The following is a 27,035-nucleotide window of genomic DNA, read 5'->3' as shown; positions in this document are numbered from 1 at the left end:
CCCATAGCACCTGCATGAACGACGATTTCGTGCAGAACAAGCCAACACGAGGTCCGCTAGGGCTTCACCGACGGCTGTCACGGTGAAGACCTTTTGCGGAAGTGAGGATGTTTCCGCCTCCCGCGAGAAATAAAAAGATGCGGCGCAGTCCCCATATGTACAACATGAGACGGGATCGTGGCGTAAATGTGGTTGGTAGATTTGTAGAAACCAACTCCCGTCCTCTACAAAGACTGACTGTAAGCACCGAACTCTTTGTATGCCGGCTGTCGGTACGGAATGGGGCGTCTGCGACTGCCCAGTCCCTGAGGCCATCACGACTGATGCGGATTGGGTACACAGAATGCGCAGCCTCTGGCTTCCTGAGCGCGTCAGTGGCACAATGAAGGGACTTTTTGGACCTTGGGTGGATCGGAGAGGTCCGATACGTTGTTCACCGCGGGGAAGGATCGATTCACTCCACCCGGCCACCGACAGTAAAACGGCGAGGATGGAGCTGTTTCTCACACGCCCAATCCGCAATATATTTCGCTCCACACCCTGATCTCAAGATATGCAGTTGGCAGTTTTGACAGAGAAAGCCAAGCGTTGAAGTGCGAGACTTGGCTGGGAGATGATTGAGACATCTCGAGTTTGTTCAACCTGACTTTCAGCCCCCGCAACGGTCGTGGGCTTCAGTCATCGGCGCTGGCAGTCAACGGCCTCCTCGGCCGAATCTGAGGTCATCAGCCACTGAGGAAGCGATCGTACAGCTAGGTGTCATGATTATCATGTAGTATATGTCCGCCTTCGGCTCATACTGCACTCGTCTCTCAATTAGTTCTTTTCTCTGGCCTCTTTTAGCACAACCCGTATTCCGTTGTCCCGTCTCTATTCATGGAGAGCTCTTCCCACTTGCTTAATTGGGCAACTGTGGGAAGCGGAATGGAAGAGGGAGTGGAGATGGACCCCTGCCATCAGCCCCTGTCCAGAATGCGGGTCGGCTGGGTATCCAGGCAGCCAGGGACATGGCTGTGGCTTGACTTCGAAGCAGCCGGTCCTTTCTGCACGCCCATACGCCCAGGCTTTTGCCCCCCCTGGCTAATACACTAATCCACACCCTCCCCCTCTCGGCCCCTCCATCGCAACTGGACCCTCATCCCCCGGTCATCCACGAGAAAACCCTCGTCCTCCCCCAATGAGAGGCCGTGCTTTCGGATGCCACTTCGGGGCAGATGCACCTTTTGGACGGAGCGGCAGGGCGATGACCCTCGATCAGCTTCATGGAACAACGCCCCGCTAGTCCACGGCGGCCAACCTGGCCGAGGTCACCCTCTCGTGTGGACTTCCAGACTCTTGCTGCGTCTCGATGCTACCCAAGACCCAGGCGCACATCTCGACACCGGGAGACCAGGAGAACCGCTCGTCCCCCAATGTACATATGTCCCACACCCCGACGCGACCCGGCCAGTCACCTTGCTCTCTGGTGACTTTCTCTTCTCTTTTCCCCTTCCTTTGCCCATCCCAACGAACAATCCTTTTTCCCCAGTTCAGACCACGTTGGGCCCTTACAATCTTGCCGTGGTACTTCCTTGCGCCACGTTCCACCTTGATCTGTTTTACCGAGACCGACGTCCTCGTACCGCCATATAGCAACCGAACCGAACATTTAGGACTGGATTCCGAGCTCGAATGGATTCTTAGATCTGCATCCGCGCGCCCATATCACCATAGCTTCCACCGACTCACGTGGCCGAATAGTCGACTGGAGGATTCGACTTGTGCTGGAATCGAAACTAGGAATCCCAGTCTGGAGGTTGAACGATCGACACCTCATATCATCCCGGCCATCTGGATCGGGGGATATTGACTGAAAGTGGGTGGATCGGACTGTGGAATACACGTGGAGTACCGACAACGTCGGTCATTCAGAGAGACGCCAAGATGTCGAACGGAACAGAGGTTGAATGTCCAAAGCCATTCTTGAACGTCGCGGGTTTTGATAATGGCGGCTGTAAGTCACGGCTTTGTCCTCGGTGGACTTGCTGACGTTGCTAATCTCGTGCCTGTGCAGTTATCGAGGGCAGAGTGTGCCAACCATACTTTGACGCAACGTGCTGCTTACCGTGCCCCATGACACAATGGGCCTACCCAGACACCTTCGAGACGATGAGTGAAGCGGCTAACTGGGTGTCGGTCGTGAGCACAATTGGCTGCGTCTTCCTCCTGCTCTCTTGGGCTGTGCTGCCGGTTGAAAAGACTTTCCGGCATTATCTCAGTATCTCCTTGACCACGGCAGTGGTGTTTATGAATGTAGGTCGGCCGCTGTTGCAAGCTGATTTTGGGTCAACATGCTGATGACCTTGATAGCTTGGGTTCGTTATCCCTCTGGCAGCCCAGCCCGAACAATGTTTCGACGCAATTACACCCAACTCGATGAAGACGAGCTCAGTCTGCGCGGCATCCGGCATGTTTATTATCCTGGGAGGATGGGCAGGTGTACTTTGGGTCTTCTTGCGCGCGCTCTCCCTGCACCTTCAGATTTGCTGGCAGCTTGTTGTGGGACGCAACTTTATGTGGTTTGCTCAGGTTGTCGGCTGGGGCCTCCCTGGTGTGGGCGTTGTTCTCGCCTTCCTCTTGAGCGGTGTGTCGTTCCGATTCGGCCAGACCTGCCATATCAACCACAAGAACAGTCTTGCCGATCTCTGGATCCCGCTTCTGGTCTTCTCCGGCCTGACAATTATCATTCAGTTCGCGACATTCGGCTACTGCATCAAGGTTTACCTCGCATCGTTGGCCGATAACAGCGCTTCAACCGAGGGCTCCAACATGCCATCCTACACCAACAGCATCCGGACCATGACTCCCAAGCAGGCCTATCGTCGCGTACGCCGCGTGATTGCGCTGCAGTGGAGAGGTATCGCTATCGTCTTGATCATCATCGCCGATGTCATTTTCTTTTCCGTCGTTTTCGTTTTCCAAGACAACACTGTCGAGGCTGTCAAGAATGACAGCACCATTGCTCGTCCTTGGGCTCTCTGCTTGCTCGCGAACGGTGGGGATAAGGAGCCCTGCCTGGAGCTTGCAAGTGCCCTGGTGGTCAATATGCCAACTGTTGGCGCTGTTCTTTTCCTTCTCGGGGTAAATTTCCTAACCACCCTGTTTGTCACACGAGGGTCCCACTTTTACTAACATGGGTTTGTTCTTTAGATGAACGGCATTTGGCTTTGTCTCCTCCTCGGCCGCTGGTCCATGATTACGGGCTGGCGTGATTTGTTGATCTCTTCCCCTAGCCGGAGCAAGAGAGAGTTTGTTTCAGTCGATGCGCGGCTCGACGACCTGAAGAAAGATACACGTTCGTACGAGATGCTATCCCGGGACGATTCCGGGAAGGTCATGGAACAATCAGTAACACCCTCCGTAGTGACTCCGATCTCCCCCACGCTGGCCAGATCAGGAATGGGGAGCCCTACCATGCACAACCATAACCAAGACCCCGAGAGCGGCCGTCGCACGCCCGACTTTTTCGGTCAAACGCAGAGATATCACACGCCAGCGAGATCATTCTCCTCGCCACGCCCACCACAACAGCCGCAACAAGCGACGGTGACTTGGGATCCCACAGAGACATATGCTCGGGGACAATCACCAGGGGTCTATTCCCAAGATGGCAACCCAAACAACTATGTCAACCCACTGGGCATGAACAGGTTATGAAGATGATGACGAACGCAACGCCAAAAAAAATCAATCATAAAATATATTCTTGACCTTACTTAATACTCAAAAACTAAAGAGGAGGGAGGAGGGAGGAGGGTTAGGAAATGAAGGATACCCGGGTTCAATTCACTACACATATTTAGCACAATCCTTTTTACGGACATGTACGCGTGCCAGAACCGCCATTTTTGCATCAATTCTTGTACAATATTTGCCAGATAGAGGAGAATCGACTGGGCGACGGACCATGAGTTGCCGCCAATGCTGAAAGAGCAAACCTAGGTTATTTGTGTACAATGGATTTGCAAGTGCTGTGAAGATGGGTCCCAAGGATGTGTGAGGGGATAGAGGGGGGGGGGAGAGAAGGCAGTATCTATATTTGAGAGGTGTGTAACGGAATGATTGGGTCGCTCGGGGGGGAAAAGACCAAAGAGATTGACTGACTCGCTACCGCCGAACATCACGACATCTGAACTTGAGGATATCGCCATCATCATCATTATCAGAACCTCGTGCTATCACGTTGACAGAACTGGACTTGTGCTACGCTGTTTCTTGAAAAGCAACGCTCCTATCATGGAAAGGTAATGCTGTTTGCGGGGAAATCCTGGAAAGAGGGTGCGCCAAGAATGCCAAAACGGCTGCTTGCGCTTGAGCTGCTGCAGCCCTGTCAGCTGTGGGCCTGGTGGGTGGGCGCCGGTGCGGGCAACTCCCGCTTAGTGAAAGCGGCTGCTGGACAGGGAAAACTTGCCGTGTCGAGAGACCCTGCAGCTTGTGAATGGACCATCCAGCTCCCCTCCACGGTCGTCGCTTGTGTCGTGGCCTCCTCCCGTCGAGAGGCCAGCGACAGCCTTCCCGGTTCTCGCTCAGCGCGGGCCTCGCCTTCAGAAACAGCTTCCCCTTTTTCTCTGATCTTGCTTCGTTCCGATTCTGGCGACGAACCTGACTTGTGTGCTGAGATTCCCAACTCCCGGGGCATCCGCGTCGGCTGCTTATAACCTTGGTCCAACAGCCGCACTCTACATTGTTTTGGTTGTCTTGCCTTGTTTGGGATATTATGGCGTATTCAAACATCACAAGAGGCTGATATTCGACTATTACCATTGGGCAACAAGACATTCAACTCGGCACTGACCGCGCTGTATATGCATACCGACGGTCTCTCCCCCATCCGAGCGGCGGCGCAGCGCAGACACGGAGAATTTACACCATTGACTTCTTTGGATCAATTGCTTACACAGCTTACTCACCTCACTCCCACCACCCAACCAAATCACGACAGCTACCAACAACAACAACAACAACACCAACAACGGCCACTTCAAAGCCTCCCTCCTTCCCCTTCCACTGATTCCGCCTCCAAACCAACGCCGAACCCTCATGTCCCGACCGCCACCAATGTTCCTCACACTATTATCCATCCTCATCCTGGGGACATACTTCTTCCACCTCTGGCGCGCCGAAGCCGCCCTCGCCATCCCCTGGACACCCTCCCCCGACGCCCGTCTGTTCAGCCAACGACCCCTCCCCGCACCCATCGAAGCTTCGTTCTTGTCTTCTTCTACCACCACCGCCTCCAAAAAAACCGAGTCCCAACCACTATCAAACTATGCCCTCCCCCTTAAAACCCAAGGCCGCAACATTGTCGACCAAAACGGCAAGCGATTCAAGCTGTCGAGCGTGAACTGGTACGGCGCCTCGGATGAGTTGTTCATCCCCGGCGGGCTGGACATTCAACACCGCAAAGCAATAGCAAAAACAATCAAAAGGCTGGGGTTCAATTCTGTCCGGATGCCCTACAGCGACGAGATGGTTGTCAAGAACCCGACTATTTTGCCGCACCTGCTGGCTAAGAATCCGGACTTGATGGAAAAGAGGGCGCTGGACGTGTTTGTGGCTTGTGTGGAGGCGCTGACGGAGGAGGGGATCGCGGTGATTGTGAATGATCACATTACGACTGCGACTTGGTGCTGCGGGGCGGATCCTTGCGATGCCAGCTGGAGCAATGATTGGTTGCCGGGGGTGGTTTGCAAGGTGAGGCAGACGGAGGAGGATTGGATTCGGAACTGGGAGACGGTGATGGGGAGGTTGGCGGGGAATGAGCTGGTGATTGGGGCGGATCTGAGGAATGAGGTTAGGGGGGTTTGGGGAACTATGCCTTGGGATCGGTGGGCTAGTGCGGCGGAAAAGGCGGGGAACAGACTGCTGAAAATGAAGAAGGATTGGTTGATTATTGTTGGGGGAACGGAGAGCGGGAATGATTTGAGGGGGGCGAGGACTAGGCCGGTGAGGTTGGAGGTGGAGGATAGGGTGGTGTATTCGGCGCATGTGTATTCTTGGAGCGGGTGGGGGAGCCTTGAAGGGAGGTACTCCAAGAGAACGTACCCGAGTTTTGTTGCGTCTATGAGGAGCAATTGGGGGTATTTGGTCGAGGGGGACGTGGCGCCGGTGTGGATTGGGGAGTTTGGGGCGCCGAGTGAGCCCGGGAGGGGGGATGCGAATTATTGGGAGAACTTGATGAGGTATCTGAAGAGTATTGATGCCGATTTTGGGTACTGGGCGATCAACCCGAGGAAGCCAAAAGACGATGAGAAGGAGACGTATTGCCTTGTAGAGGATGACTGGGTGACGCCGGTGCTGGATTACAGGATGAAGGATATGACGGAGTTGATGAGGATTGGGCATGAGTAGAGAAGTTGGAATTCCTACATAAGCATTGGGTTAGGAGTTGGGGGGAAGGTATAAAATTGGTTGTAAGCGCTTTGTATATGTGTATTGGCGTTGAAGCGGATTTGACTTGGCATGGGGTGCTTGCTTTGAGTTTCTGGAGATGTGGTTGATACCATTGGCAGCGTTAAATTGGTTACATAGAGGCGCGCTATGGATGCTTATGTGATGGGATTTTTATCAAACTGCTTGTGTCTCTGTTTGAGGGTGTAGAGCATCACAGTGTGCGTTTGTGTCCATCAAGGTATGGATAGATGGCCCGCAGTGACGTATCTCTAGTTAGTAGCTCCCTAGCTGCAACGCTTATCGATAGCGTGACTGGCACTGACCTCCCACGCTCCCCCTCCCGCCTGCGAGCCGCCGATCCAGAGCTCCTGCAACGATCAAACATACCTATTGCGCTTACCACAGTTTTTGAGCTTTCTGACTTTTCTCTCTCTGACCGTATTGGAGTCTCCTTCAGCTATGTCCACGCACCAACCCCGATGTTCTCATCTTCTTCCAAGGACATGATGAACGCCGCCGAAGGAACCGAGCAACCAACAGAGGCGGGGTACGAGGAAGTCTACGTCCACCCGGTGTGCCATGTCCAGACTCCGGAGAACAGGGTGAGCCTCGAAGCTCGGATTGATCACTAACTCGAATATATTTGCTGATGGGCATTTAGTTTGGACCTGGTATCCGTGAGAGTTTCACGGCCCATGTGGACATGCTCAACACGGCGGCTGTCGGGGACGATTTCGATTTCGACGAAGACGACGCAGACAGCGCGGACGATGATTACCCCGATGACGAGGACGAATACGAGTCGGATAATGCCAATCCCGCCGGCACCGGTTGGTTGCCTTCGCTGATCGGGATGTCTGCGAACGAGTTGATGAGCATGATGGGCCCGGTCCAGGCCTTGGGGCTGGGGCTGGCGGACGCAAATGAGGCAGGAACAACGTCAAATACGCCTTCGTTTCCTCACTGCTCTAGCGGGCGGTGTAATTTGACGGCCCTGTCACAGCGATACAACCTCTACTTTGCAGCCTATCAAGACAAGATATACGTGTATCAGCCGCAGCGAGCACCACGAATTCTACCGCCGCCATGTCTGATTCTTCACCCGGCCACCACAAAGCTTGCGGCTTTGTATCCCGGAGAGCTCGACAGGAGGTTTTCTCACCAAATCAATAACATGATTGTAGGGAATCTGGGGAACCTGGAGATCGTCCTGTTTGCGTGCGACGACGGCGACATTGGAGCCTACTATACACACGCGTTGGTGCACTGGATCAAGACGTACCCCAAGCAGGACGGGGCTGGGCCTTTTTCTCGATCTACCCCAAAACCCAGGATGTTCTTTCACGAGAACGTTACCCTTTCGGCGTGGGGTCTAGCTATTCATCAGCAGTCTCGCCTGATTGCGGTTGGATCCAACAGACACGAGGTCACTGTGTTTGCGTTTGCTCTCCCTCGTCAGGACCAGGAGGATGACGCTTATGAGATCGATGAGTCGCCCGAGTTGTGGACGGGACAAACCGCATTGCAGCTTCAGAAGCATTTCCAATCGAGGACGAGGACGTGGAAGATTACTTTGCCGCTTGGCATCAGTGGCCACAACATACCCAGCGTGTCTTTTCTTGACGACGAGCATGGCAATGCGGACAAGATAGCCGCTATTGACATTTGGGGGGTGGTGTGGCTACTTGACATTTGGAAAATTGGAACCGGGCCAGTTGTCATACCAGCCACCTCGGAAGCACACAGGTACCTTCGGGGATGGTGTGTCATGATTCTTCCTGGCAGTGCCTTCAAACCGACAAAAAGTGCCCGCGAAACATTGGGAGTGACTGCAAAGGAGATTCTCCAGCCCAAAGCCAATGTCCTGGACATCACGTGTGGGCTATACTACGTCAAGGACCTTGCCGTCAATGTGGGCGACATGATCAGAAACAGGCCTTACGCCAACTCTACCGTTTACGAAAAGCTGCATAATCTAGCTGCCGGCGGTTGTCCAGCTCCTTCTGAAGAGGGCAGCTCATCTTTGTCGAGTGAATGGGAAAGTGTGAGCGGGGACTCGGACTCGGATGACGACGATAGCCTCATTCCGAGCATGGCATTCAACCCTCCTATGGGCAATGCGGCGTCCACCACGCGTTGGGGGACTCTTAACAGGTCGGTAAACTCGAGGTCCTCGGCGATCAAAGATGTATTCGACGAGGTTCAGCTACGCCGAGAAATCGTCCCGATGTCGGGAGAGACTCCGGACCCGGGGAAACCACCGTTGACACACCAATCGGTGTCCAGGATTTGCAACGACAGGCAAAAGAGGGCGGAACTTGCACGGGTGGACGATTTCGGGGCGCTTCCAAAGAACTATTCTCTGCTGCGCACCTCGGCGGCGGATCTCGAACTTGTTCCCTTTGACAGGACATTGGCGCGGCCGGTGTTCAGGCACGTTTTGACGTTTCTGGCGCCGGGGCTGGGCCAACCAGTACATGATTTCAGCCAGATACGCTCGGAGCGCATTCACATGATGCTCCATGTGCCAGAGTTGTTCCTGGTGGTGCTTGGGTCTGAGGTGGGAAGGGTCGCGCTCGTGACGCTGACGAAGTCGGGCAAGGTGGTGGATGGGGTGCCGCTGCGGAGGGGGTTCAGGGTTGATTGCGTGCTCCCTCGCAAGGCAGAGGAGAAGAAGAAGGTCAGGCCGTCGTGCGGGCTGGTGGGGATTGCGATTTCGCCTGAGCCGGTGCCGGGTCCGAGGGTGAAGGGGCAGCTTGAGCTGTGCCCGGCTGGGATGGTGAGGAGGGGGCCGGTGGTGTACCGGTTGATTTTGCATTATGCGGATCACACGATTTTGATGTATGATTTGATGAGGGGGGATCCGAAGGAAGAGTTGATAATTTTTTAGGGTTGGGGTGGGGGGGGGAAGGAGAAGAGGAAGATGGGGGGGTTAAAAGCGTTGCGTACATACTGGGAGGGGGGGACACAAAGAGGTGTTTTTTTTGATACCCGTCATTTATGAGATATGAGATTGAGATTTTTTACTGTTTGGCATTTTATGTGTGTATCATAAATGGTGTGTTCGTCAGGCCATTTCAAGAGGTTGGATTTTTGGGTTGTAAGACTGTCTGCCTCGTTAGGAGAGTCGGAAGATGATGGTCACTAGATGGATGACAGGGAGTTGACTGGATTTAGGGGATGAGGGTTTAATTCAGGGGTGAGCTCACGTGGGAGCGTTTGCTTTACTTGTAGAGGCTGTGAAATTGTTGCAACAAAACGTTCATAATGAAAGAGTGTGCCACATGCAGTTTCTGCAACAGTCGCACTTGCCGTTCTTGTCAAACTTGACCTGTGTGTGCGCGCGTGTGTGTGTGTGTGTGGTTTGAGATGAGATCCAAAAGGGAAGGAGTTGCCAGGGTGTGTGTAAGTCGTGGTTGCCCGTTATATGTTGGATGGTCTGTGCATTCTATCCAACATGTGAAATTGCGAATTGGGGTGGTCGGTCGGTCGTTGCTTCCTTTTTCCCGTTTTTTTGTTTCATCATTCATTGCTCATGTTCGACACTGGGAAAAGGACAAGTTGGGATGATGAGATGAGAGGATAAGTTGATGACGAGTTTGACATTTGTTTGAGGGTACATGCCCACCGACTTTTGAGGGGCTTGGCATTATCAATCACTCGTCGACATTCTCGACCCCCTTTTCTTCATTCGTTACGGGAGTACGAAATTTTTGAATTTTTTATTTTCCCTTCCGTTCGAGGGCACAGGGGGACATTCATTCCTTTGTGACACGTCAAAGAACTCCCGCCCTCCCGCGCGCCCGCGCCTGTGTGTTTTGATTGTTGTTACAAAAATGCGCAACCCGGCCACATCGGGGTACGCCCCTGTGTCGACCACCGACCACGACAGCAACAACAACAACAACAACAACAACAACAACAACAACAACAACAACAACAACAACAACAACAACAACAACAACAACAACAATGTCTACGCAATGGACGATCTAGCTGGCAAACCACTCCCTCCCACACCCCGAAACTTTGACCCCCGCGCGTTCAGGATCTACAGGAGGGATGTAGTCACCTTCTCGCTGTCGTTTCTGGTGTCGTTGCCGTTGGTGCTGCTGGTGGCGTTGTTTACGGGGGATGGCTCCCTGTTTGGGTATCACTCCTCGCCTTCGCCCTCCACATCAGCCACGAAACCAAACGGTAAGTTTATTGTTCCTGGGGCTGGTGGTGGGGGGTGCGAACCGACTAGTACTGTGCCTCAGTACTTTAATACTGAGGACGGGAAATGGGCTGGGCCAACTGCTACTGGCAAGCCAGGTTTTTTGGCCCAGACGAGGGAGTTGGGCGTGGAAGATGGGAAGACGTGGGTTCCGAACGAGCCGTTGCAGACGCAGGTGCCGGTGCGGGGTGGGGATGGGAGTGAGAAGGGGGGGAGTATCTTTGGGGAGATGGGGTTTTTGACGCCGTATAGACCGGCTAAAGGGTTTGGGGTCAAGGAGTGGCCTTTGCCGGAGGGGGCGGAGATTGTGCAGGTTCAGATGGTGTCTAGGCATGGGAGTCGGTACCCGACTGTTGGGAGCAATGTTGATGGGTTGGGGAGGAGGATCGGGGAGGCGAAGAAGAAGGGAGGGTTCAAGACGAGTGGTGATCTAGGGTTTTTGAATGAGTGGAGGTATGAATTGGGGCAGGAGATACTGGTGCCGAAGGGGAGGCAGGAGTTGTATGATTCGGGGGTTTTGCATGCATACATGTATGGGAAGCTGTATAATCCTAACAGCAAGATTATTGTGCGGACGACGACGCAGGACAGGATGTTGAAGTCGGCCGAGAATTTTATGGCGGGGTTCTTTGGGTTGGGGTGGACGAGTAATGCGACGATTGAGGTTATCATTGAGGATGCTGGGTACAATAATAGTCTGGCTGGGTATTTGAACTGCCCGAATGGGAACAAGGTGAATGGGGGGTCCAAGGCGCAGGAGAAGTGGATTGGGGTTTACTTGCAGAATGGTGAGTTTGAAGCAAAAGGGATGGGTGAGGGAGTTTGCTGACGAGAAATAGCAACGGAGAGGCTGGCGAAGTTGGTTGAAGGGTACGAGTGGACGGTTGAGGATACATACGCTGCGCAGACAATGTGTCCATATGAGACTGTGAGTATTTGACTTGGTGATGAGGATGTGTACGGCTGACATGAGGATAGGTGGCATACGGCTTCAGCAAGTTCTGCGAGTTGTTTACATATGAAGAGTGGCTTCATTTCGGGTACTCGATCGATCTCAACTTTTACGGAAACGATGGATTTGGATCGCCGGTTGGAGTAGGTCTTCATCACACGCTCCCTCTCTTGATATTTACTAATGATGTGTAACAGAGAGCGATCGGCCTTGGCTACCAGCAAGAAGTCGTTGCCCGCCTCCAGAACCGCACCCTAGGGTACTCAGGCTCCCAGATCAACGTCACCCTCGACAACAACACCGGCACATTTCCCCTGAACCAGTCTCTCTACTTTGACTTTTCCCACGACACCAACATTATCAGTATCCTGGCTGCCTTTGGCCTGACGCAGTTCGGGGCCACACTCGACCCGCTCAAGTACCCAGGTCAGCATAACTTTACCGTGTCGGACATGACGCCGTTTGGTGCCAGGCTCGACATCGAGATTATCAAAACTCAAAAACCGGTTCTGGCGAATCGGGAGGTGGATGAGACAGGGAAAGAGACGGAGTATGTCCATTTTGTGCTGAACCAAAGGACGGTGCATTTGGGGTGGAGCTTGGAGGAGTGCGATGGGGCGAGGAAGGATGGGTGGTGTGAGTTGGGGGCATTTTTGAAGGCGCAGGAGAGGATGGCGAAGATGGCGAGATACGAGGAGGCTTGCCATGGGGAGTTGAGCGGGGAGAATTGGGAGTATGGGAGGGTGGTGGATGGGGTGCCTGTTTAGGGTGGGGATATGGGTAGCATATTTCTTTTAAGTGTGTGTCATTCGTTATAGAGGGAAAGGGGGTTATATAGATGGTTCATTTGCCATGAAAGATGAGTTTTCCGGTTCCTGTTTGTGCGTTTAGGTTCTTCTCCTTTGGGTCATCGGGTTAGATGGGTAGCGTGTTGATGAGCAGTAACGTAATCCCTAAAGTAAGATGACCATGTTGATAGCTGTCAAGGTATGGAAATGGGAATAGAAAATGATATTATTCGTGACTAGATAGCTCCCCGGGTATATAAACACCTCATGCACATCATCCGTCTCATCACCCCCGCCTCTTCCATTATTATGAATTAATTATCATCCCACCCAATCTTCTTCTCCTTTTCCTACACCAACATCACCACCCTCTCTCCTCCCCCTCCCCATCCGCAGTCGGCACCCCACCCCCAGCACTCAGTTTAGCATTCACAACCTCCCACTCAAACTCCCTCAACGCCCCCAGCTCGCTCCTGAAAAACAACAAACTCATCAACCCATCCACCGTTCCCGCGACAAGGCTCAAGCTGCTCACCAGCACCAGCACAAAAGCGACATAGTTCGCCGGTGACCACCACACCCCAACCAAACAGCCGACCAACACAGCCAACGACCCAAAAAAGTGCCACCCCCTCCACTTCTTCTGCTTCTCCTCCCGGAGTCTATACTTGTGGATCTCCTGCAAAATAAAATCATACGCCGAGGTTGGCAGCTGGAGGTGATCGGCGGTCAGGAAGGACAAAAGCTGGGCGTCAAATGAAGAATTGTCCCTGATGGACGAGGGGGTGGGAGACTGGAGGTAGGTTCCGTCTTGGACGTACTTGTCGTCGGTGTCGGGGATGGTGCTGGCGTCGTCTTGGCCAGGTTGGCGGATTTTGGGGGGCGCTTTGAGGATGAGGGACTCGTCCGCGGGGGCGGGCTTGTTGCCGTTTGGCGGTGCTTTACTGCTGGACTGTGCCGAGGAGGAGGACAGAGGGTGGAAGGCGAGGGTGGCTTCGACAGCAAAGTGGTCGCTGAGGGAGCAGCCTAGTTCTGGGTGGCGCATCATCATGCCTACGCGGGCGGCCTTGACGACCCAGCCGCCGTTGAGGGAGGCGATGTCGCCTGAGCCGGCGAAGATGTAGTCGAGGCGTTTGCCGCGGCGGTCTGGGGGTTGTTAGTGGGGTGATCACGTCGAGTTGAGTAATGAAGGGGCATACCGATGGTGTCAGGGGGGACGGTGACTGGGGGTTTTCCTGGGCCGAGGAGCTTCTGCTGTTCTTTGGTCCACCGCCATGTGCAATATGGACCGTCTGAAGCGGCGCCATTCTCCTCAATGTTGAACCCTGCAGTTGGTATTGGGCGGCGGCGAGCCTTTTCGGCCGGGTGATCTGCTGGCCCGAGAGAGCTGTCTGGGTGCAAAACCCTCCAGACATCGCGAACAGGTGTGTTGGCGGTAACAAGTTGATGTTCCAGTGACATGGGAATCATGTTGAAGTCACCGCAACCAAGCACCAGATGACCACGCTCAGCAGCTCCGCGAAGCAGTTTTGATATCTCCCATGACTGCGCGAGTCTCTGGGCGAGATATGAATCGTTGGGTTGACCAGCCTCATATGGCGAGTGAGTGTGAGTACAGAACACCTCAATCACCTGCTTCGCCGCCGGCCCATAGCGAATCTTTGCGCAGGCCACCCCTTTTCCGACATACCAATCTCCACGCCAGAAAGCCGTCGGCCGGCCGTTCAGTGGGTAGCGAAACAGAGTGCTCTCTTCAATCGGCCATTTTGAGAGAATGGCGAGCCCTCCTCCGAAAGGCCCGCTGAAGTAAAACTTCCCATAGGGGAGAATGAAGCGCGTCTCGCGTCGGATGGCCTTGTAATCCTCCTGAGTGAAGCATTCTTGTAAGCAGACAATGTGTGGTGAAGGGTCTGCTATCGCAAGTTGACGTCCGATTTCGGCCAAGCGTTCATTGCGCAGCTTGGAGATGAATTTGAGGCCCCAGCAATTGAGCGTCACGATGTTGAGCTCTGTCGGTAACTCTTCCATGGTCCTTCAAGATTGTTGATATGTTTCGTACGAGATTGTGTTTGGCAGCTTCGCGTCTGTTTGTTGCTGACAGAAGGATGGTTTGAAGCTCAAAGAAAATAAGAAGCTTTACATGGGATATATCTCACAACATACGCACCCCTCGCAATGTATAAAAACTCCCTTAATACGAAGCAGATATGCTTGATGAAAGAAGAGAGCTTCAAACACCTCCCCAACATCCCCAATCTCGTCCAATGGCATCCACCAACTCTGGGTTTTCCCTGCCGTGTCCCTTCAGTGCCTTTGCGCGCCTGAAAATAATCCCCAGCCAACGGTCTAGAATTGGCCAATGGCCGGCGGCACTGTGCGGAAGCAGATCCAGCCAAGATTTTAGCGCAAAAGCCCCCTGTCACGTCCCGTCAACTGCAACGTTCAACGCGGCCGTCAGCGATCGACTTCGCGACCTGGAAACTTTTCCGGCAGGCAGGCTGTCGGAGCTCCCTTTGAACCAGTTCCTCGCCGAAACAAAACAATGTCAACGCTCGACTCTACCACGGCGACCCCTTTTCCGGAACCACCTTCGAAGCGACGCCGAGTAGACGGTGACAGCATGGACTCAACACCACGGTACAGCTCGCCTGGCAACCTTGATGGTGCACGCGACAGCACCCCACCCCACGATAGCAGCCTCGTCCAACAGACCCAAGGTCTTTCAATACGTCGCGAGCGGGCCTCGCGCAGCCAAAGCAGAGAAAGATACAATTCCCGATCACCTACATCCTCCCGCGATGGCTCACGGTCAAGGTCTCGGTCTCGTTCACGGTCGAGATCAAGATCCTTATTCAGATCGAGATCCCGCTCCCAAACACCATACTCTAGATCACAATCACGCTCCCGATCCCGTTCCCAGTCCATATCCCGTTCACAGTCTGCCCAACCGACTCCCCCATCCATCCACCGACCGCCTATCAGACCAAACTACCAACCTCACCTCTGCCTCAAGGGGCACATGAAAGCCATCTCCCAAGTACGCATCTCCCCCGACGGGTGTTGGATCGCCTCTGCCTCGGCCGATGCCACAGTAAAGATATGGGATGCCGCTACGGGAGAATGCTTGGACACCATCGTCGGGCACATGGCCGGTATTTCTTGTTTGGCTTGGGCGCCCGACAGCAACACCATCGCCACGGGGTCCGACGACAAAGCTATCAGGTTGTGGGACAGGTTAACAGGGAACCCGGCGCATGCTGCGCACTCTACGCCGGATGCTACCGGAAAAGAATACAGAGGCTCGTCCACGATACGAGGAGGGAGAACTGGTAACGGTCCGTTATTGGGCCATCACAACTACGTTTACTGTCTGGCCTTTTCACCAAAAGGCAACATTCTGGCAAGCGGGAGCTATGATGAGGCGGTTTTCTTATGGGACGTCAGGGCTGGGCGGTTGATGAGGAGTTTACCTGCGCACAGTGATCCAGTGAGCGGGATTGGGTTCTGTAACGACGGGACGTTGGTGGTGAGCTGCAGTACGGATGGATTGATGCAAGTGTTATCCCTAACTGCCTGCCACCTTCATTGATCGATCACTAACACAAGGTTGTTTGCGCCCACAGTCGTGTCTGGGACACTTCAACTGGGCAATGTCTTAGAACACTAGTCCACGAAGACAACCCAGCCGTCACCAACGTCTGCTTCAGCCCCAACGGAAGGTTCGTTCTAGCCTTCAACCTCGACAACTCGATTCGACTGTGGGACTACGTATCTGGTACGGTCAAGAAGACATATCAAGGTCACAAGAACAAAGGGTTCTCTATCGGGGGGTGTTTTGGCGCTGTTACCTACGCCGAGGATGGATACGAGCCAGACGAAGACGACAAGCCGCAACCCTTCATAGTGTCAGCCAGCGAGGACGGCGACATTGTCATGTGGGATGTTGTAGACAAGATGATTGTCCAACGGATCACTGGGGCGCACGATGGCGTGTGCTTCTGGGTGGATGTCAACGGCAAGACAATGGTCAGCTGTGGGCAGGACAACACCATCAAAGTGTTCAGACACCAGCCCAGCCGGCAGCCCGAGGCCCAGCCGAATGGTACCACACCAAATGGGATTAATGGTCATGCAGAAGAAAACGGGGTTGCCCCGGACGACAACGATACAATGGCTGTTGATATTGAGATGGAGCTGCAAAGGCAGATTGAAGACGAGTTGGTAAAGCAGGAGCAGATTTAAGTACCATTTATTAACGTCAAAAGATACCCGTCCCAGGATATGTCTGGTGGCCTACAAACGCCTTTGTCGTGCCCCGGGTGATGTTGATGTTGATGTTCCGGCGAATGCTCCCGTGATGCTGTGCCTCTTGAGGCTAGCAATGCAGCAAGCGCGCCTTTCTCTATAGGCTGCACAGTTAACTTTCACATGCCTAATAGTCTTGACCGTCCCCATCATCTCTTGCGGCTCGGCACGGTGGTTTGAGTTGCCTCATGTTTCTGGCGATTCACAGTTGCAGCTTGCCGTTTCAACCAGTCTCTTCTTCCGCCTTTCTAGCCTCTATTACATCCACATCCAACTGTTCCATCACCTCCAACACAAGAGCCAAGCTGTCAAAGAATGAGTTGACAGCCACGCGCAGCATCCTGTTTGTTGTCGCCTTGTACCGAACTTTGAGCGTCGAGTCAACGGCCGATAACTCCTTTTGAACGAGCGCAGACAGTTCCTTGTCTACTCGGAGAGCCTGGAGCGCAACATTGGCAAGTCTTGCGTCGGGAAAGGGGACATCGAGGCTTCTGTGTTGAAAGCAAGCAAGCAGTGATTGATTAGTGGCAGGGTAATTCTTTTAGATTGCGCTCATCTTGCTAGACACACCAGATAAGATGGGGGAAAAAGACATACAGAGAACAGGGATAAGTTAATTCGTTTGACATGGTTGTTACTTTTCTGTCTTCTTTTTTTGTTTCCTGGACTAGGAAGAGGAGAAGAAGATGGTCTGGCAGCTAACGAAAGTGTAAAAGTTCGTCAAGGGCGGAGCTACTGGCTTGTGACGGATGACGATACTGAAGAGCGTGGTGCTGCGGATGGTGGGGCAGGTTTCGGGCGATAAGATAGCTGAGGAATGCCAACAGTGTGGAAGGGGGGCGAAGGGTCGCTACCTAAAAACCCCTGTCTGTGATGGCCCTTAGCGAGCTAAACTGATGTGGGGAGGGAAGCTTGAGAGCTGGTTGCTGTGGTGATGAGAATCTGGAAACGAAAATGAGAAATCTGATTGGTCCACGAGGGCAGAGCGACCCGATTTTGCCGTTGTTGTGGAGCGGTCCCCTGGAGACGAGACCCCCGTGCAAATGGGCTGGAATAACAAAGGTCAAAATACACTTGGGTCACTGGCTCCTGTCGATAAAACCTCTCTCGCAGAACGAAGGCTGCCCACATGCTCTCCTTCCCAATTGCAAACAGCATCATCGTCACTGCTTTTTGCGCCGCCGGCCGTCGTTGGTCTTAACAGAGAGAGAGCCAAGGTTCTTCCCAGCCTACCTTAGGTTCCTTCGCGCGCATTGTCGACCCCAGTCGTTGTTGACATCAGTCCCCAGCCACCCTCATTCTTGCAGTAGAACCGGTTTTGCGCGTCCTCACCGACTTCAACGACACCTGCCTCCCTTACCTTTTACCCCCCACCCACTGCGACCAATTTCTAGAAAAAGAGCATCATTTGGAAAGCAGCAACCTTGACCTGCATTGTTAATCGAAAGTCGAGAAGCCGCCACGGGTACATGCACTTGCGCGCATTCTCACCTACCGAATATCCCACCACCGTCGACCGCAGCGACGAGCCACGAAGAGATGGCACCTTCCACCCGCTACGCCAGCAATATGGGGCAAATTATCGAGTACATTCCTGGTATGTTCAATTGTTGCCAATGGCTTGTTTTGCATCTTGTATCACCAGATCATGGAGTCTCGTTATCTTCAGCATCGTCACCGCAGAATTGTCAAATATTCTTTACCTCTCCCTGGCTACCCGATCACCTGGCTGACAATTCAAAAAGACCGCTTATATCTCGCCGCTTACACCGAGGCGCCCGATGCCAACACGTTGTTTCCCTACCCCGACCAAGCTCCTCGGTCGCCTAGGAAGCGATCGCAGCGCAATGTCGAGCCCACTCCCGCCCAAGACTACAAGCAGCCCTACTATTTCACAGTAGATGATACTCTTCTCTACAACGCCTTCCACCACGACTTTGGCCCGCTTCACATTGGACATCTCTACCGCTTTGCGCTGCAGTTCCACGAGATCCTCGGAGCGAAGGAGAACAAGGACAGGCCCATTGTTTTCTGGAGCAGAGCTGATCCTCGCAGTATGTTTGATCTTGTGTCTGAAAGCTTTCTTCATTCTAACCACTTGTTCATAGGCCGTGCCAATGCTTCTTGCCTTCTCGCTTGCTACATGGTTTTGATTCAGTCATGGCCACCACATTTGGCCCTCGCGCCTGTTGCGCAAGTCGACCCCCCCCTCATGCCTTTCAGAGATGCCGGCTATAGTCAGGCCGACTATGGCATCACTGTCCAGGATGTCGTTTATGGTGTGTGGAAGGCCAAGGAGGAGGGCTGCTGCGTTCTTGAGAACTTTGATCTCGACGAATACGAAAAGTTTGAGCGGGTCGAGAACGGCGATTTCAACTGGATCTCGCCCAGCTTCCTTGCTTTTGCTTCCCCACAGACCGCCGAGGTGGCCAAGACGCCAGAAGGCACGGAAGGTTGGGAGCTGCTTCCAAAGAACCTTGCCCAGATCGAGTCGGACGCCTTTATCAACCAGCCCCTTCGCAATGTCTTGACACACTTTACCGAGAGGAATATTGGACTCGTGGTTCGCCTCAACTCGGTTCTCTACAATGCCTCGTACTTTGAGGCTCTTGGCATCCAGCACATCGACATGATCTTCGAGGACGGCACCTGCCCACCTCTTTCCACTGTGCGCAAATTCATTCGCTTGGCTCACGAGATGATCACGGTCAGGAAGAAGGGCATTGCTGTTCACTGCAAGGCTGGTCTCGGTCGCACTGGCTGCTTGATTGGTGCCTACCTCATTTACAGATATGGCTTCACCGCCAACGAGGTCATCGCCTACATGCGCTTCATGCGTCCGGGCATGGTCGTTGGCCCCCAGCAGCACTGGCTTCACCTGAACCAGGGTGTCTTCCGGGAATGGTGGCTCGAGGAGCGCATCGAGAGGAAGCTCCGCAAGGAGATGGCTGCCAACGCGGCCAAGGGTGTACCCCAGACTCCCAACCGTGCGGTCCAAAAGGCTGCTCGTGGTGCGAGCAAGAATGGCGTCGCCACCCCTCCCAACCGTGCAGGGCGCACACCACTCGGCGAGATGGATTCGGTTGACAATGCTCGGGACAACAAGGAAGACTATCTTCCTGCGCCGACACCAGGTCAACCGAGAAAGACTGCTCGTGGTGGGTATGGCCGCAACACCGCCACTGTTGTCGCTACTGTCGAGGAGGAGCGCGCCGTCGAGGAGACCCAAACCGAGATCATCTCGATGCACCGGACGTCGCAGGGCAACGAGTCGGACGAGGAGTTGTATTTGCGAATGCGCTCTCATCGCAAGGCTTCAGCGTCAATGTCTCCGGACCGCCGTACCAGCGAGCGTGCCGTCAGCCAACAAACAACAACCACCACAACCGTCTATCAAGTCGTCGACAACGATGCGTCCAACGATATCGAGAACATCGGCACCGGAGCAGCCAGAACCAAGTCTTACGAGCAAGCCCAGCGAGCTAGTTCCGCGTCTGGGGTTCTGACCAAGGTTCGCGGAGGCAGCAGCAGTCCCAAGAGGCAAGGCGCCGTGGCTCCCACGGGCGTCCGCAAGACGAGCGGGCGGGTAGGGAGCGCGAGCCATGTGTCTCCGGTCGCGACACAGAGGAAGATCAGTGCCGGGCTCCAATAGTAATGGGCTTTTTCGTTTGACTGGTTGACTAATGTACGACTGACTGTAACGACTTTTGATGACGACTTTTTGACGATGACGACATGGCACTGCTGCACAACCAACCCACCACGCAAGGTTTTCTCTGCGTTCTTTTTCAATTTATCATTCAACTAGCATGGCACGACTTTGACTTTGCGACACTGGGCATGCATTTGGTTCTGTTTAGTTTAGCGGGGCAAGAGAGAGCTTGGGTGTTGTTGAGTTTTAGAAAGATCTGGGTTTGTTTGGTGGGCGGGGAGTGTTGGGGTGGGCTGTGTGAATTGGGATTGATGGGAAAGCGGGTTGTTTGTTTTTTATACTTCTCTCGACTCCGGATTTGCAGTGGATGGGGGCTCTCCTGCCCTTTTGTGCCTTGTTGTTTTAGGTATCGTATCTTCTCTCGCCTATGGCGGTGATTCGCTTGTGGGAGGATGGGCAAGGGGTTTTTAGGGGGGGTTCTTGCTATGCTGGTTGATGAAGGAGAGGTTTCTGGCGTTTATGGGACTGGGAAAGGGGGGTTATATAATGGGCTTGGGTTTCTTGAGCTTGGAAGGGAAGGGAGGGAGGGAGGGGGGTTTTCTGTTGAAGTGTAAGGTACACTGTTTTGGTTGGACTGGGTTGGGTTTATTGTTTGCATATATGTGGAGATTACTCTTGTAAGAGGCATTTGGGATATGCTGTAGGGATTAAGGGGGGTAAGGGGGGGGGGCACAAGAGGTAGCAATTGGAGTATTACTACTACTGACTTTGATGCTTTTGATGAACTGTGTGTCTGTGAATGGTCAACTTGTTTATCAAGAAGCAGCTCAGAGTTCTTTTCATCCTGTGACACGAGCTTTGGTCAAAGCTCTGGTCCAGCAGCATGGCTTCATTACAATGGCTAGGCTCTCTCAGCTCTCTCTAGGGGTATCTGGTGACAATGCAATGGCCAATGTGGTGTTCCGGGAAGTTCTGTTCTTTGAACGTAAACACCCATGAGCCTCATTCGTCGCGGTAAGTCTGACGTGAAAAGCAGCTAAAGATTTCTCGTCTAGGTTGGGTTCTTTGATCCGTTGCTTATGGAGCAGGCTATCTACTCGGCACCTTTCTCTCCATGACTTAAACCCCCTGACGTTGGACCTGAGGAGATTCTATGCCTCAGGAGATATTATTGTCAAAGAGAGTCTATGATTAAAGAGACATGTGTTGGAATACATCCTGATTTGAAAACGAAATGGAGCAGGTTAGAAAGGGGTCACGGTGGGTGCCTGTTTGGGATGGGAGGGTGAGGAGGGGGAATCGGTGATCAAAAGGAACGATGGTCTGTCTGGTGACAGCAAGGTCAGCAGTGAGGTGAGTACAAGATAGATGGACACTTCTCGGTGTGATCAAAGGGGGGGGCCTGGTGTGGTAGTTGGATTGGATTGGTTGTTGATAAGAAAGCTAATATGAGAGTGTATATCTTTCTGCTCAACCAAAGTATCTTTTGGTGAGCGGTGGTGTGTGAGTCGTGTTGGTCTAGAGCGGAGGTGAATGAGGTGTCCTACTTAGTTTCCTGGTGCGGTGCTTCTGCCTGTGCGGTGTGATGAGAGGGTGATGGTGCATGTATCAAATTGGTTGCTGATGAGTGTATCTGGGAGAGCTGTATCCTTGGTAACCACCTAGTTGGTGAACGCATCGGCCAGTGACCAGGATGATGAATTGGGCTAGGTAGCAATGACCCAATGAAGCCAAAATACATTACAGAAGAGAATGGGCATGGGATCCCTCCTCGGTCTTGCGGTTTCACTACAACGGACATGCCGAAGCACTGTAGGGTGTCAAATCTCCTCCTCTCGGCTGGGACATCGACAACCTGATGAAAATAGTCACATTCTCCTGCATCACCATCGGCCGCCTATGATCACGCGGCGGAGCAAACCACACGACGAGAAGCTAGCTATACAGAAAGTTTCGTTGAATCGGGCAGTCGGGGAGGTGGTGTTTACACTTCTCGGCTCTCCGTTACCATATCCCCGGGTCTGGTCGCATGTGTCCTTCCCCCGAATGTACATCTCCCGAAAAAGCCGGGCACGTCCGGCGCTGACCAATCAGATGTAGCCTTCCCAAAAGGGACTTGCAAGGCTGAATCCTGACCTTGTCAGGTATGTCAACTACGTGTGACAAATTGTTCTTTTGACAGGCGAGCCGGCCAGTGACAAACATACTTTGCTTGTCAAGGCTGGTGGTTGTGTCACCGCACCTCGGGATCAAAAACTTTTGGTTGATCAAACCGAGTGACATATCGGTTCGGGTCTGTTGGTTGCTGTCGAGTTGTTTGAGACCCTTGATGACGTGAAGATTTCATTTTTTGTCTCCGGTGATCCCCCGTGAACTGACTAATAAGGGGGGAAGCGCTTGCAGTCCTGAGCGGATCGGAGACTTCGAGAATTGCGGGAAGCTCTGATATCTGCATGAAGGGAGCACAACACGAACCTTGCAGGAAGGACATGAAATGCAGTGATATCATCAGCCCTACGGGCGGGGTACGACCAGTCGGGTGCCTTCACAACTGTCTCGGACTCCCGGGCGCTCCCGTGAGGCACAGGAGCAATATCTTGGAAATCGAACGTATGTCTGTTGCCGTTCAACCACATGGTTAGCAAGCAAATATTTTACGTGTGGATTCCTAAGCTTTGGTTGATTCATATGAAGTTGGGCACCGTCTATGAAGCTTGGAGAGACCGGCAGAGCTTCTCCGATGGACCCAGGGGTTGATTTGCAGCGGCCGACAAAAGCTGCTTGCCAGCAAGGTGTAATCTCCTGTCCCAAGGCGGTGGTATCCTCTTACAATCAAGAACATCGTGGAGTCCCCGGGGTTTCATTTGACTCCTTTTCCAGGTGCAGACAGCTCTTGCGGCGCAGACTTGGCGATGACTCGCGTCAATTACAACCGAAAGGGGCACGCCGCCGGTAGTGCTCGCCGTAAACTCTGATTGGATATAGATGAAAATTTCAAACTTCAGCTCATTTTCTAGTGATCTCCAGGCAAGCGGGAGTTGTGGGGAGATAACGGCCCGATGGAGCTAGATGTTGGCCCTGAAGCCGGTTTTTAAGGCCGGTTTTTGAGGCCGGCCTTGACGCGATAGGCGAGCGTAACCGCTCTCTTCTGGAAGATGTTGATGATGTGAATTCATTGGCTAGAACCCGTCATTGATGATATGTCCCCATATTGCTCATTACCTGACCCAGGGGCAATATGGGATGCCTCGACATGTGAAGATGGCCTCAAGTAAACCACCCTCACCACGGTGCTGCCGACACAGTGGACGAACGGATCCAAGGCTGATCGTTTTTACTGTGTTGATAAGTTTACCCTATTCTTTTTGCGTTAGTCGGTTCTTTGAGGCGAAGCATTCTCGGGATGAAGGGGCGCCTCGGGAAACGCGGAGAACTTGAAATGGCTGGGAAGTGTTGACATGAATCGACGGCAAGTGAGGTGGTAAGTCACCTGACCCCAGTCGTCTGCGTGCGCCAATCTTGGACTGGAACAGTGGTGACGTGACATGTACAATATTCTAGAAGTCTGTTGGCGCTATTATGTGGGAAAGGGGGCTTGGAGTGGATGGGTGAAGATCGCAAGATCGAGAGGCCTGGCGATAAGTGCTAAGTCCAAACGGCGATGGGACGGTTGAGGAGGGCCGGGAAAAGCGGCCGCATAATAGGTGCTCTTGTAATCGATAGGAATACTTGTCGCAATTGGCAAGGCAAGGCTGATTTGCATTGTAGGAGTACCGGGCAGTTCGTTCGGAGGACGGACCAACATCAAAAGGTTGTGGCTTTGGGGCTTGAGAGAAACAGTAGAACAGGGGTCACAGGGCTGACGATACATCCGCTAATTCCAACCAATGGGGTGTAAGAGAAGCCGTGGCTGAGGCACGAGCCACTCAACGCGGCCCAGAATCAGGCCTTGTGGGCCTTGGGGGCCTGTCTTGGCACCATCAACTCCCACACCATCCATCCTTCGACTCCTTTCCTGCAGTGAAGCCACAAACAGCAGCCGAGCAGACGACTGGAAAGCTGCCCTTTGGCACGTTTGTCCATCACCGACACACATGGTATCATCGAGTTTGACCCAGCTTGCGACAGGCCCCTCCAACTGCCGGATCCTTGGGCTCTCTTCCCGCTTGACAACTTGAGATGGAATCCGTCAGACTCCTTCCCGAATATAGCTTCACCCGATCTTGAGGTTTCATCAGTTTTCTAGCGAAATCTAAGCCGCAGCGATGCTAAGCAATCACTTGGCTTTTGCTTCCAACAGTCCCGTATTCTTTGTGTCTCGCTCGTACTCTGGCCTTCGGCTAGCAGGGAAGGCTGCCTGGTGCGATTTACATCCCCGCCTCCATGGGGGTTATCCATGACGGGTACATGCGAGTTGCTGCAAAATAGGGGCCCGACCCGAGAATGCTGGGACAAGTTACATTCCTTGGATCTATGACCATGGACGACTCACTTCCAACAAGCATTCGGCTCGGGGCTCGGTGTCCATGAAAAGAAGTGCCCTGCCCTCCCCTCCCGAGACCTAGTTGGCCTTCCCCTTTCTGTCCTCGCGGCTATCTTATCATTATCTCGCTGGCGGCCTGTCCTATCCTTTTGTGCGTCTGTCGATCCGGTCCACAGTCAAATCCCAGTGCAGCACTGGGCCGCATGTATGGGCTCTTCATCACCATGACTATCGTCGTCGACGCTACTACCTCAGCCCCTTTGCCAATCACATAAAGAAGTTCCTTCCCGGTTGCTGTGACATCACACGCTGCTCTGATGTTTCTGGCCCGGTTTGACACACATCATCACTCCGTGTTCTGCCCTTCTTTCTTAGCTTGACTGCTTTCAATGTCCATCTCCCCCACTACGGGCATGAGCATGCTTTCTCTCGAAGGTACACCAACAATGGCACAGGCCAGATTTCCGACTCAATCACCGAGGACTAGCCCCTCCATGTCCGGATCCGAACGACATGACGACACAAATGAGTGGGAGGAGGACGAGGAGGAAGATGATGATGACAGCGACCGAGGCGTGATATCATCACCGAGTGGTTTTAGATATGATATCTCACAACTACCGCACAAAACCCAGCAGATGGTTCGAGGACTATACCATCAGGTCTCGACACCGGGACCACCACAGATATCTCTAGAGTTGTGCGGCATAAAAGAGGAAGATGACGCCGAGGGTGGCTTCTTCTACGCATTCCAGATGCAGGAAACGGTACCATGCTCTATTCGAATTGGCTCAAAAAACAGCAAGACGTACTCAACACCTCGCTGCGAGTGCCCCGACGCCAGATACCGGAGCCAAAAACCCTGCAAACACCTTATCTGGTTGTTTGACAAGATATCGAAACAAGCCCTCTTTGACCACGACCTTGAAGCCAGCCTTACTCTCACCGAGTATGGGTATCCTGAGCAACTTCAAGATCCTTTCGACCAGATCTCTCGCATCCGCCTCGACATTCTTGCCGACGACCTTCATTGTGATATCTTTGACCCAGACAACGACACCTCAGATCCATCGCGCTCACGAATACAAGAGGCTCGCGAGATGGTTGCGGCACTAGCTGGTGTGCAACCCCAAGAGCTTGACACCTACAGACCAGATCTTGGGACTTCACACTACACGTCACCAATTCGTCGTGGCGACCTCGAGGCCACCCTTTTTTCTCTCCTTTTGTCCTCGCATTCGCTTTCTGAGTGGGTTCGGACAGAGCTGGAGTCATCGGGTCCAGCCGTTGAGCCTTTCCGGGCCATGGAACGGCGGGTATCCCGAATTCTTTCCGAGCTCGAGACCTACTCCTCCTCTCTCCAAAATACACCCGCCACCTCGGTTCGTTCTCAGAAAGAAAAGACTGTCGAAGGTCCACGCGATGTCCACTGGGCAGCTACGCAGGTCCAACACTGTGTCCGCAAAATCGAGCTGCTCGTCTCTCGCGGATCGGATCCATTGTCTGAACCAGCCCGAGCCTCGGCAGCCCGCTCGCTCGTGAGCATCCTAAAGGCAGTCGTCAGCCGAAACGTCGACTCGCACGGCGGCGACACACCGGACGATCGAAATCTTTTTATGCGTCTGGTTGGAAACCACGACACGGGCTTTGTCTACAGCGCCCTTGAGCTTCTCGTCGACCAGAGTCAGTTCATTGAGGAGCTGGAGGGTATCATGGAGTTGCTCGGCCGTCATGGGGCTCCGACGACATACGTCGCCAACATGCGGGGCTTGATATCCCGGATGAGGAGCCACAAGGCTGTTCGTCATGCTGCCAATGCGGGGGAGAGTTCAAGACGGAGGAGCCAGACGCCTCCTATGGACGAGCCTCAGGTTCCACCACCACCACCGCTGTTTGTTCCAACGCCTACGGAGGAGGAAGGGCCAAAGCGTACGACACCAGTTGGGGACTCAAACAGTCCGCAGTTTCTCACACCCGAGCTCCCTAGCTCTTCCCGGCCTGGTAGAGGGGGTGCCGCTCGTGGGAGAGGGAGCACTCGAGGTGCGACTGCAGGCTCGAAACGGACGGCCTCGTTGGGAAGTGCCCAGGACAGTCCGCGGGGGTCAAAGAAGAAGAGGGTTAGAGGTACCTAGACATTATTCTGTGGTCGGGTTGTTTTTTTCTTCAATTCTTTTGTTCAATATTTTTCAGCACACTGCAAAGACCAA

The 27,035-nt window shown here is 53.4% G+C and overlaps 9 protein-coding genes across 9 annotated transcripts; 7 read left to right on the top strand and 2 right to left on the bottom strand.

The window, feature by feature from the left end:
* Positions 1-387: 387 nt before the first annotated feature.
* QC764_102860 (uncharacterized protein) lies at positions 388-3,935 on the top strand. Its single transcript, XM_062941514.1, has 5 exons — positions 388-1,993; positions 2,054-2,292; positions 2,350-3,120; positions 3,190-3,334; positions 3,404-3,935. Exons 1-5 carry the CDS (start codon positions 1,924-1,926, stop codon positions 3,694-3,696), a joined length of 1,518 nt encoding a protein of 505 aa, XP_062804374.1. The 5' UTR covers positions 388-1,923; the 3' UTR covers positions 3,697-3,935.
* Positions 3,936-5,079: 1,144 nt separating this feature from the next.
* On the top strand, positions 5,080-6,390 carry QC764_102850 (uncharacterized protein; the record flags this gene model as incomplete). The annotated part of the gene is made up of 1 exon (XM_062941513.1): positions 5,080-6,390. The coding sequence occupies one exon, from the start codon at positions 5,080-5,082 to the stop codon at positions 6,388-6,390; it is 1,311 nt and encodes a 436-aa protein (XP_062804373.1).
* A 376-nt stretch (positions 6,391-6,766) lies between these two features.
* On the top strand, positions 6,767-9,334 carry QC764_102840 (uncharacterized protein). The gene is made up of 2 exons (XM_062941512.1): positions 6,767-7,034; positions 7,094-9,334. The coding sequence occupies exons 1-2, from the start codon at positions 6,912-6,914 to the stop codon at positions 9,320-9,322; spliced, it is 2,352 nt and encodes a 783-aa protein (XP_062804372.1). The 5' UTR covers positions 6,767-6,911; the 3' UTR covers positions 9,323-9,334.
* A 934-nt stretch (positions 9,335-10,268) lies between these two features.
* Positions 10,269-12,367, top strand: QC764_102830 (uncharacterized protein; the record flags this gene model as incomplete). The annotated part of the gene is made up of 5 exons (XM_062941511.1): positions 10,269-10,319; positions 10,362-11,436; positions 11,488-11,576; positions 11,627-11,743; positions 11,798-12,367. 5 exons carry the CDS (start codon positions 10,269-10,271, stop codon positions 12,365-12,367), a joined length of 1,902 nt encoding a protein of 633 aa, XP_062804371.1.
* Positions 12,368-12,512: 145 nt separating this feature from the next.
* On the bottom strand, positions 12,513-14,678 carry ISC1 (phospholipase C type enzyme). Its single transcript, XM_062941510.1, has 2 exons — positions 13,588-14,678; positions 12,513-13,534 (listed from the first exon to the last, which is right to left on the bottom strand). Exons 1-2 carry the CDS (start codon positions 14,414-14,416, stop codon positions 12,750-12,752), a joined length of 1,614 nt encoding a protein of 537 aa, XP_062804370.1. The 5' UTR covers positions 14,417-14,678; the 3' UTR covers positions 12,513-12,749.
* A 252-nt stretch (positions 14,679-14,930) lies between these two features.
* Positions 14,931-16,630, top strand: SWD3 (WD domain protein; the record flags this gene model as incomplete). The annotated part of the gene is made up of 2 exons (XM_062941509.1): positions 14,931-15,946; positions 16,012-16,630. The coding sequence occupies 2 exons, from the start codon at positions 14,931-14,933 to the stop codon at positions 16,628-16,630; spliced, it is 1,635 nt and encodes a 544-aa protein (XP_062804369.1).
* Positions 16,631-16,676: 46 nt separating this feature from the next.
* QC764_102800 (uncharacterized protein) lies at positions 16,677-17,650 on the bottom strand. The gene is made up of 2 exons (XM_062941508.1): positions 17,291-17,650; positions 16,677-17,184 (listed from the first exon to the last, which is right to left on the bottom strand). Exons 1-2 carry the CDS (start codon positions 17,320-17,322, stop codon positions 16,917-16,919), a joined length of 300 nt encoding a protein of 99 aa, XP_062804368.1. The 5' UTR covers positions 17,323-17,650; the 3' UTR covers positions 16,677-16,916.
* Positions 17,651-17,743: 93 nt separating this feature from the next.
* Positions 17,744-20,924, top strand: CDC14 (cell division control protein 14). The gene is made up of 3 exons (XM_062941507.1): positions 17,744-18,290; positions 18,439-18,747; positions 18,802-20,924. Exons 1-3 carry the CDS (start codon positions 18,233-18,235, stop codon positions 20,343-20,345), a joined length of 1,911 nt encoding a protein of 636 aa, XP_062804367.1. The 5' UTR covers positions 17,744-18,232; the 3' UTR covers positions 20,346-20,924.
* Positions 20,925-25,217: 4,293 nt separating this feature from the next.
* Positions 25,218-26,960, top strand: QC764_102770 (uncharacterized protein; the record flags this gene model as incomplete). The annotated part of the gene is made up of 1 exon (XM_062941506.1): positions 25,218-26,960. One exon carries the CDS (start codon positions 25,218-25,220, stop codon positions 26,958-26,960), a length of 1,743 nt encoding a protein of 580 aa, XP_062804366.1.
* Positions 26,961-27,035: the final 75 nt, after the last annotated feature.

Source organism: Podospora pseudoanserina, chromosome 1 (assembly GCF_035222485.1).
Source record: "Podospora pseudoanserina strain CBS 124.78 chromosome 1, whole genome shotgun sequence".
Taxonomy (NCBI): Eukaryota; Fungi; Ascomycota; class Sordariomycetes; order Sordariales; family Podosporaceae; genus Podospora; species Podospora pseudoanserina.
The sequence above is the reverse complement of the archived record's forward strand: the minus strand, read 5'-3'. Positions and strand labels throughout refer to the sequence as shown.